The following is an 11,014-nucleotide window of genomic DNA, read 5'->3' as shown; positions in this document are numbered from 1 at the left end:
CCCATCTCCCTGGTTTCCACTCCCCACTGTCACCCCATTGGTCCATGGAAAGACCATCCCTTTGTTTACACCCCCCATTAAATACTGTTGCAGATGTAGTTTGGGGCTTATGCAATCTGTTCGTCCCCGGATCAAGAGGCTCCTCAGAGTTCCCTAATAAATCTGGATTGAGAACCCCTACAAAAGTCAACTCCTTCTTCTGTTACTGCTATTCAAGTCTTGCCTATGGCTATGGGCTGGACCCAAAGCGACCCTCCTAACCCCCAGGGAATGGGAAGGTGGCCCTCGCTGCTTGCTGTGTCTAAGCAGGATGGGCAAACGCTGAGCAATCAGTGGGGGAAGACACCGCAGCACCAGAACCACAGAGTATTTAATGTGTGGTAACTTTTAAGAGTCATCAAGGGGTATATAAATTCCTCCCAAACCTCTCTACTCCTCAGGCCAGTGTAGAATTTATAAGGCATAGCAACACTGTCGGGACATGGGTTTTGCCAACAGCATCCTCAGCTGTGTTAGGAAAAGCATTGCCAGCAGTCAAAGGGAGATCATCCTGCCACTCAGCACTTTGAGACACAGCAGGGGCTTAAAGAAGAGCATTGCCAGTCTCTTTTAGTGATGTTCAGAGACAGGATAAGAAACAATAGGTTCAAACTGAAATTTAAAAAAACTCCATTTAAACATATGAAAAAACTTCTTTACCATGACAGCAGATGACACACCAACAGGTTGCCCAGAGAGGGTGTAGAGTATCCATCCCTGGAGCTATTCAAAACCAGGTGGTTGGACTAAGTGATCTCCAGAGATGCCTTTCACAGTCAGCAGTTCTGTGATTCTCCTTCCCTAGGTAAGGAACTTCGGCATGTAGCACAGCTCCTCCTTCTGAATTGTGTCCCTTCATCTGACAAAGATACACCACCTTCAGCATAACTGCAATTTGTTTTTCCAAACTACCTTCTAATTTCAGCAAACATTTCTTGGGGCACCAGTCTTGAATAAAACATATTTTAGGCATGCAAGTATGAGGGACAATTTGTATAATGTCAGTTTTTTTATTTATAAGTAACAGACTTAGATGGCTCAAACTCCATAAGAAGGTAAACTTTATTTCTAATAATACCTAAAGATTGGGAAAAAAAAACCACTGTGGGTATTTTCTTCTAAACAGGTATCCAAATGTGGATTAGATCTAGATTTGAAACATATGATTACACAAGTTTATGATGTTAAAATTAATTTTAATCTTCAAGAAACTTCTCCTACTTGTAACAACCATATGCACAGAAGTCAAGAAAATGTCTGACAGCATAGCTTGGAAAAAAAAACTGTATTATAGAAAACAATGTGTAGATGACAGCTGCTATTCCCCCTTTAACTCTTATTCAACCTCTCTTATATTAAATAGTATCTTCTTTTATTTACCATTTAATACTAACAAAGTTGTCATCACCAGGCCCTCTGAAATTGAACTGTTTCTGCTGTATACATTTTCCTGGCTAATACTGTAAAATACATTTTTCTCAAAAAGAAACAGGCAAACAATATAAAATACTCAAACTACTTGTCGAAGCACTCTTGAAGAATGTGAAAACATCTCAATAGCTTACATGAGTATAAACACTGAAATCACGAAGACTAGATTCAGACTTTACTTTCTCAATGCTGGAGGTAGTTTGGATGCATCATTCCAGTTGATGTCTGCCTCTACTTTTGTTGTGCTTCTACAAAAGCCCAAGAAACTTGGTTCTTATAATCCACAAAAAGCATGACAGTGTTCATAATAATCACAGGGAATCCCCAGATTTGCCACTATTGATGAGTAGCTCTCACATTTCCCCTGTGGAGTTCAGTGGGGAAGTCAATCAATGGGTGTTTAACTCTGGCTGGCATCCTCTGCACTCTCTCCTGCAGTCTGGCAGCTCCTGCCTCCTGCCAGCACCAACTCCAGAGCTTTTTTTGTTGCAGGGCTGGCAGCTGTCTGCATGTCTCTCTGCTCCAGCCAGCGCTGCAAAGAGACATCTCTCAAGTGCTGGCAAGAGAGCTCAAAGAGATTCCAGCAGGCAGAGGAGATCCCCTACCAGGCTAAAGGACTGAAGGAAAACGAATCGCTGGGCTATTTAATCCTTTTTTTTCATGTCTGTATAAAGGACAGCAGGAAGTACGTGACCCCAAAGGAAAGAATTTTCTATCAAAAAACAGCGCCATTCTTTCTGTAAGCCTTTCTGTGCTCTCAGAAAGAAGCAACTTTTGCTTCTTGAAGGGATCAGAAGAAGTCTGCCAGGGTGACAAAAGAAAAGGAGAAGTTAACCTCCTGACAATGATAATAGGTTAAGCCAGTATGAAGGAAGCTTATACTGCAAAGATCTTCTAGGACTGAGAAGAAAATTGTCTTTGGTTCAACAAAAGAGGAAATGCAACACCAGAGGATTAAGAAGAGAAGGAACACAGTAAAAATGAGAAGCCAGAGAGACGCCCCTTTGCAGCAGCATTTTGAATAAACAAAGCTGCAGGGGTCACAACGAGACAGGACATGACTAAGTCATACAGGCAGAGAGAACTGTTAGTAGGCCTGTGCTACAAGCCTCAACACAATCGAGTGGAAATAAAAAGAGAGGGAAAATGAAAACATGAGTCATGGATGATATTCAAAACTATTTGTCAATAGAAGCATCCAGGGCACAATATCTAGACAGTCAAAAACGGAAAAAAAACATAGATGGAAGCCTAGCACATCCCCAGCAGCAGAATAAAGAGGAGACAGCACTAAAGATTCAAAAAGCAAAAGTGAAGAAGAAATGGGAAAGGGCGATTTTTTTGGAAGTGCACTGGGCTTTTTTTAAGTGTTTACTGGATTTGGGAAGAAGAATGAGAGTTTCTAAAGCAGTCCATCAGTCAGAGCCAATGATGAAACACAGGCCTTTATGTCTAAGTTGTTAAGTGGAGATATCCACACGGTATCTAGCTGATGGGGGAAGGATTGAGCCATACTGAAGAGGATGTAGGATTAGAGTAGTTTTGAACAGCATTTTTGGAGAGGTTATAGATGACAGGAATAAAACAGATTAAGTGATATGTAGAGGAAGGGAATTCAATGGGTGTTTTTATGAGAGGGATGATTTCAAATACCTACCTTTATTTCAGAGGAAACTTAAGGACTTTGAGAAATAGAAAGGAAAAAAGGCAGCATGAAGTAGACACATGGGATAGGAGGGGAAGGGGTAATAAGAAAGGAAGAGAAACAATGAAATCAACATTTGTGTGACAGCAGACCAAGAAGAAAATATGGAGAAGGTCAATGATAGAAGTAATTAATTCTGTATTTAACTTCGGGGTTTTTTCTGTAGAAAAAAAATGAGGTAGTTGCAGTAGAGCCTATTTTTTCAAAGGAGAAAGACACAGTGAAGTCCAAATGAAGAAAGTAATGTTTTCTATAGGAGAAAAACGAGATGTAGATCTATGACTGAAGTGAAAAGATGAGGACATAGTGATAGTCAGCTAAAATGTCAGATTAAGTATCATCAGAGAAAAGTAGCTCAAGGGTGAACATGTGCATGCAGAAGTGATAATCATTGCCCCATAGTCAGCATCTTATCTATAACCAGTTAGCCTTTTTCATTACGGCAGTGCAACTGATGTCCAAAAATTATTCAGAAAGCTTCTTAGATATGCTCATTTCAGCCAGGCTAGAGTTAATTTTCTTAGAAGTGGCTGCTTTGGGGCTGTGTTTTGGATTTGTGCTGTACACAGTGCTGATAATGCAGGAATTTTTTTGTTGTTTCTGAGCAGGGCTTACACAGAGCCAAGGCCTCCTCTGCTTTTCCTACTGCCACACTGGCAAGGGGGCTCAGGCTTCATGAGAGTTTGGGAGGTGACACAGCCAGAGCAGGTGACCCCAAATGACTGAAGGGACATTCCAGACCACATGACATCATGCTCAGTTTGTAAAATTGGGGGAAGAAAGAGGAAGGAGATGACATATTGGAGTGATGGCATTTGTCTTCCCAAATGTAGTGGGTTGAGCTTGGCTGGGTGCCAGACCCCCCAAGCCACTCTATCACTCACTCTAGCAGTTTCTCAGAGAAGTCACCCTGTAGCCCCTCTGCTAACAAAGCTTGGCCATGCAAACCCAATGCACCAAGTAACTGTTATGTGTGAAGGGGTCCTTCTCTCCTGGGGATGGCTGAAAACCTGCCTGCCCATGGGAAGCAGTGAATTAACTCCTTGTTTTGCTTTGTCTGTGAGCACAGCTTTTGCTTTCCCTATTAAATTGTCTTTATCTCAACCCATGAGTTTTCTAGCTTTTACCCTTCTGATTCTCTCTCCCAAGCCTGCTGGTGGGGCAGGGAGCCAGTGGCCACGTAGGGCTAGGTTGCTGGCTGGGGTGAAAGTATGACATCAGATCAGTGTGGTCATGCAATAAACAAACAGCTCTCAAAAAAACTAGATGGAACAAGAAAGAGGAAGAAAAAAACAACCCAAAAACCCCACAAGTACCCCCTTCAGGGTGTAGCTGATTATAACTTTTTCCGCTCCAGAAAGTACACTTTATTTTCAATTTCCAGTTTCACAATATACCTGCCTCCTTAGCCTTGTGCTCAAAATTTACAAAGCTTTAGCTTGTCAGCTCTGGGAATTCTCCGACTTTTCTCTGAATATTAGTTACATAATAGTTTGAGCTAAGCAATCAAAGCAGTGATAGGTCAAAAGGAAGATTTGCCTGAGGTGATCGCAGGAAGTTGATGGCAGAGCTTGAAGCTGAATACACATTTCTCTGCTATTCCAACAGCATAAAAACCAATAGAGCCTCCTTGACTGTTTGGATTTTGTTGGCTTCTTTCCAAAGAAGCACTGTTTCTGAAGCCAAAGCTACAAAATACAATGGCATTGAAAGAGCTAATAAGCCAAAGAAGTATCCACAAATGGCACTGTTTTCTAGCTCTCAATGGCACTTCCATGATGTTACTAATAAATTATATATCTTACAATCAATATTATCTACATGCATACTTTACTTTGTGTCACTTCAACTCTCTGTGAATGTGTACAGTTCTTGAGATATTAAGAGGAGTGTGTTAAGTCCAGTCTTTCTCTTGGATTTTACACTCCTCATCTTCAAAATAGTTAGCTCCAAAAATGCCACAGCTTTTTGGTACTGACATTTCTAATTACAAAAGACAGACTTGAAAGTCACTGTTCAATCCCTTTGTGTCTGTTTTGTCGGACTAAAAGACAATTACTGGAAATTTTAGTTGGTAAGATGTGGCAACAACAAATACAGCACTGAATTTTAGAGGGATGAATTCAACATTTTTTGACATTGCAGAACAGTGTAACATTTACTTGTCAACAGTGTAGAATGCAGTAAATAGACTAAGCAAGGAACTAAGAGGGCCAGGACTCCAAGGCCCACTCTTCTGAGGTGACAGCAGTGATTGAGATGACACATCCTGCACTTCAAATTGCATTCTTCAGGCTCTTTAGGGGTTATGATTTATCTGTGACTGATTAGGGAATGGGCTAGGTATCATGGCATTACTCTTCTCCATGCCATGATAGTCTCAGAAATGTGAGATAGTCCCAGTCCTGTGAGTTTATCTGGTATCAGCTTATTGAGAAAATGCCTTCAGAACTGAACATGAAGAATCAAGCATTTAAGATCTGAAAAACTGTGAAATAGGCACTTAATTAATAAAAAGGATGGTTATGAGTTATACTGATATTCATTATTATTTACATTATCAGAGTCTAGGCAATGCTGCTTATAAAGATGCTTTCATGGTACTTGGAAAAAAGGAGCAAAAAGATGCTTCTATCCCCTGGAAATTTATCATTTATGACAATTGATAGCTGATGGATCCTGGCTGATGGAGAAAAGAAGGGCATTAATAAAAGAATTATGATTAGCACAAGAGTAACATCCCATCTCAGATGTGTGAAGTTCCTATAGCCATGAGGAATGGCTGCTCAAAAGCAATTACAGTGAAATTTTATAAGGCAGAGGCAAAGCTGTATGTATGTTGAATGCCCATTTCTCTTTAAAGAAGCTCATCAGAAACTGTTTTGCTAAAGAAAAATGTTTATTAAAGTTGCTTTCTATACAGAAGTCATGGGGAACATTGTGAGGACATGGGTCTCAGTCATGAGTTAAGGCTTGTCGTAATGAATTACAAATTCTGATTTTGACATTAAATTAGCACAGTTTCTTTGGATTATTTCTCTGAGCACTCCAAAGAGATATATTACGAACTTATAATAATTGCTCACTGGTCTTTTATCTAAACTTAGGCACACACCTTTGCCACTGAAAAATTAGATTGGGCTCTGCTTAGGAACTACCTAGTGCAACAAAATAGCCTAATATGCAATTTCTATAAGCAGCCTTAACCAAAGCATAAATAAGATAAAAATTGGGACAAGTTAAGATCTTGGGGAGTGCTCTCACTTAATTACCTGTTAGCACTTCCCTTAGTTTTTTGGGGTTTTTTTACAGGGCCACAGTCTGCTCTCCACCGTATAAAACTGCTTTAACTGCTTTCCTCAGGGTAGGAATTGGTTATGGTGGCACATACTAGTACACATACTAGTTCCCATAAGGGCCTAAATCTGAAATGATGCAAACTTATGGTGACTTCTTCTACTCCTTTATTTGTTGAAAAAAGATCAGACGACCAGCCCAAATCGGTGTTTCTATACTTTCACTTCAGTGGAGCCGCAGTGAGGGCACGTGGCCGCTGCTCTCTCTGCTGACATTCTCACGGTCCTGTTCATCGGACCTCGGGCACTCCGGGGCTCCGGCTGGGAGCCGCCCCGGGGAACAGCCGGCACCCCCGGCCGGGGCTCCCGGGAGGCGCCCGGCCCCGCCGCATCTCTCCAGGCCGGCCTAGCGAGCACCGCTCCCGGGGCCACCGGCGACGCCTGTGCCCCCGAGCCGTCCCCGGGAATCACGGTGGGCGCGGCGGGGAAAAGCGAGAGGGCGCCGCAGCGGGAGTGGAACGGAGCCGAGCGGAGATGGCCCGGCCGGGTCACGCCCGCCTCCGGCCGCGCCACCGCCTCTTCCTGTCATGGCCGCGGCTGGGCAGCGGGAGCGCGGCGGGGCGGAGCGGGCCAGCGCCTTCGGCTGCTGAGCGCCCCGCGGGCGGCGCGGAGCGGGGACGGCCATAGCCCGGAGCCGGAGGCAGGAGGTGACTGAGGGGCACCGTGCGGGCAGGGCCTGCCGGGGGCTGCCCCAAGGAGCGGCCGCCCTGCAGCCCCGCGGCGGCGGGACGGGAAGCGCGGGCGCTCGGAGCTGGCGGGGTCCGGTACCGGCAGCCGCTTATTCGGGTGTCCCGGCGCGGGTTTTCGTCGTGTGCACCCCGGGAACGAGCCATCCCCGCGGGATGAACTGTTGCGGACAGGGCTGGTCCCGGCGTGCTCCTTGGGAGCACCTTTCTAAGTTGTAGGAGCCATGACAGACGTTTGTCCCTCCATGAGGCTGAGCACGGTAGCACTGCCCGGGAGGTTAAATTCACGCGCTCCCCAGTGTACCGCAGTCTGTCCATGCTCACGGATCCCGAGGATGCCCAGTGTTAGGAAGTGTGGGTGAGTGATGTGCAGCAGCCATCAGGCCCTAAACACCTGGTGAAACAGGCCCGCGTAGCAAGGCACCAGGTAAGCAGGCTCTGATGGCTGCAGGCAGGAGAGCCTGTTCTGACTTTACCTCACGGTAAGTCTTCAAAAGATTAGTTTCCACAGAGTTACATAATAAAATAGCAAATCCACTGTGGCTGTCTCATGATAACAAGTCATTTGCTTTTGTAATTGGGAAAATAAAACCTAAATTTCATGAGCACCACAGAGATACCTCTAATGCATCAGTCAACTGGCTTTTGGCAAGACAAATCCAGGAAGGAAAGTCATGTAACATTCCTTTTGTTTTCCTTGTAGATACCAGTGAAGTACCTGCTGTCCACCACTTTCTTCATTTTACTTCTTCCCCTTGGGGTCAGCTGCATGTCAGCATGCCTTCAACCAAGAACACCTCAAAACTTTTCCTGGTCCTTATGTCACTGCTGCTGGTGCTGCCAGTAGTTGAAGCCCTGGACACAGGAGATACCATTGCCTTCCTCCTAGGTCTCGCTGTCAGTGTTGTCGGATTCTGTGCCTGCCTTGGCTTGTACGCAAGGAGAAGGAATGGGCAGCAGTGACTTCAAGAAAATGCTCAGATGAAGTGAATTTCCAAACACAGCTTGGGGCTGTGGATGTAAGACTGAGCTTTGGTTCTGGATAACTTCTAAAAAATATGTAGTAGATATTTTTGCGAACCCCTCTTACTGTTCAGTACAACAGAGTCAAGACTGTACACGACTGTGCTAGTAAAAGAGATTTGTACGATCTGTCCTCATTACAAAAAGATAATTTTATATTGTTTGTGATTAAATATTGCCTTAGAGAAGGGTAAAAAACTTTTTGAATGGGGAAGTAAAACTATAGAGTTGCTCACAGTAAAAGTTTATGAATTTAGCATGTGAGGGAGGCCATCAGCAAGTTCCAAAATTTTGGTTTCAATGTTTCATCAGGAGGAAACAGCTATTAATCTTCCAGTCAAGATGACAAGAGTTTTGAAATTAGTCTTAACTAGCTAGCTAGTGGGCAGACTGCTCTAACTTGTGTGCTCGTGATCACGTTCTCTGTAATGACAGTTAACACCTAACAGCTCACTTCTGCTGTCACATGGATGAAACTTAAGAAAACTAAGGAAACATGAAAGGGTTTTTTTTCTTTTAGAATATTTTTAGAGTATTTTTATTTTAGAATATGCCACTCCTGTAGCCTATTATTACCAAGTAGGTACACCTAAGAATGAGATCACCATTTTTACTTAACATATATTTCACAGAAAAGTACATGTAAGGCTATGTAAATCAGATTACGGATATGGGCTTTGTCTCTTGTTTATTTTTTGTACTCAGCTTTTTTCCTAGCACACCAGGTTTAAAGCTTAGTTCATTTGGTGTTTGCACTTCTTTCTCCAAAACTGGAGACTTAACTATTCTGATGAGGAATTCTGTGTATTTCTGCATTAGAAGGTTATTAGAACTATCACAAGACCATTGTGCACATGTTTATTTTACAATGTAGAAAGAACTTGCTAAAATCCTGGGTTTAGTCAATTAGTCTATTGTTCTTGTGTATTCGTCGTGACAAACCTGTGTTGCTAGCTAAACATTTAGGCTTCTCTAACTGATGCATATGACTTCCACAGAAGATTAGGACCAAAACCAAAGTAAAAAATCCTGGTGCAAAATGGGAGATGTAAATAGTCTTATTCTATTCATGTTCAGTCAGATGGTGTGGTATATGGTTGAAAGACAGTAGTATGTCTAGGACCTGTTTCTTTAAGTACCAAAGGAAATGGCTCAGCCAAGAATGTCTGCCACTAGTCTCTGACTTGTTAGGGTGGTCTAGCTTGAGCCAAAGAGCATGATCTGTAACAGCAGCAGAATAAGGAGCATAGGAAGATGAGCTCTGCACAGCTCAAAGAATTTCCTTCTGATCTTGTGCTGTGGACACTGCCACTCTCTGCTAGAAATCTTGGCTTTTATCTTTCAGAGTTACGTGTTTTGATACTATTCTTCCACTTCCTCTGTGCCTCTGTTCAGTAGAGCACAAAGCAATGGCTATGGGCAGGTCTTATATAAGTAATTGGGTGGGCAGATCATGTTCTCCTCATCCTGATTTCTGCATGCCATTTTTGGAAGAAAGGGACAGAATGCACAATTACTATGTAGAAATTAAATTTACAGCACTAAGAGGAGCTTCAGACAGAAGTATCACCTTTGAAAGCTGCCTAGCAGCAGTAGATGATCCTGTTCATGATAATTCAACTAGGTGGGTGCAAGCCCTGGACAGATTGAAGTGTGATCTGTGATGTTCCAGCTTAGCTAAACAAAAAAAAGCAAAAAACAAACAAAACAAAAATACCCAATAAAACCCCCCACAAAATTGCCATTCAATTCACTTTATAGCTCCCAAGGTTAAAAAATATTGCAAATTTTTCAGTAAATTAAGTGTTTTGAGAAATGTTCTATTGAAATGTGTTCTTTCAATAGAATACATTTTAACACAAGCATATTTTCACAGACTCCTTTATCTATACCTTAAAAAAGATCCCTGGCAATAGTTTCACATACTTGGGCAACAGTTTGACTGCAGGAGAACAAAATTATAACAAAAGTTAATTTCTCTTCAGGCAATAGAGATATGAGAAATTGTATTATTTGCCCAACGCTGTATGTACTTCATGGAAAGGTGTTTGTACAGCATAATGGCTTTGTTTCCTGGGTTCTGATAGAAGCTTTATTGTTAAAGACTTGAATTTGTCGATTACTTGAGTGTAAAATCAGATACCCCTGTTTTTCCTCTGTCTTAATAAACTTTGACATGATTTGTCAACAGCTTGATAGAGTAATTCTTATGAAAAGGAAAATTGAGATGACACAAGTAACTGAAACTGTTGGAATTTCTTCTGTTGACTATTTTCTTACCTACTTTTGCTTATGTTAGATAACTTTATGAACTAATATAACATAAGGTATAATTTCAGTTAACATTTCTGCAGTGATTGTACTTCTCATGGTCCTATTACTTGTTTATCCCATTTCAGTAACTTTAAAGCACTTCAGGGCACTTACCTTACTTTGATACAGTCAGCTTAGTAGTTGCAAAGAATCCCGTTTGTCTGGTACAAGGAAAACTTGAAGTATTTATTTTTCCTTTTGACTATGAATTTTCAACATATCTTACGTAGTTGCCTTTATAACAGAAAAGCTGTTTATGTCAGTTTTCTAGCTGGAGACACAAGGATGTAAAAGACCATTTTCTGGGATTTTTTTGGGTTTTTTGGGGGTTTTTTTGTTTTTTTTTTTTTTCTTTTAATGAAATATTATGTTCTATTGCTTTAGTTATTTGAAGTTTTTTAACAGCTAGTTTTATCCCAGCATTTCGTGAAAACAGGATTCTAGCTCTTTCAGGATTTCAG

The 11,014-nt window shown here is 42.0% G+C and overlaps 1 protein-coding gene across 2 annotated transcripts; it reads left to right on the top strand.

Moving 5' to 3' along the window:
* The first annotated feature begins 6,729 nt into the window (after positions 1–6,729).
* SMIM30 (small integral membrane protein 30) lies at positions 6,730–10,430 on the top strand. 2 transcript variants are annotated; one of them, XM_053944194.1, is made up of 2 exons: positions 6,730–7,178; positions 7,921–10,430. In XM_053944194.1, exon 2 carries the CDS (start codon positions 7,995–7,997, stop codon positions 8,178–8,180), a length of 186 nt encoding a protein of 61 aa, XP_053800169.1. In that variant the 5' UTR covers positions 6,730–7,178; positions 7,921–7,994; the 3' UTR covers positions 8,181–10,430. The 2 variants fall into 2 exon arrangements, with proteins under 2 accessions (XP_053800169.1, XP_053800168.1); XM_053944193.1 differs by having other exon boundaries at positions 6,875–6,943.
* The last annotated feature ends 584 nt before the right edge of the window (positions 10,431–11,014 follow it).

Source organism: Vidua chalybeata, chromosome 5 (assembly GCF_026979565.1).
Source record: "Vidua chalybeata isolate OUT-0048 chromosome 5, bVidCha1 merged haplotype, whole genome shotgun sequence".
Lineage (NCBI taxonomy): Eukaryota > Metazoa > Chordata > Aves > Passeriformes > Viduidae > Vidua > Vidua chalybeata.
This window is presented reverse-complemented; position numbering and strand designations above follow the sequence as displayed.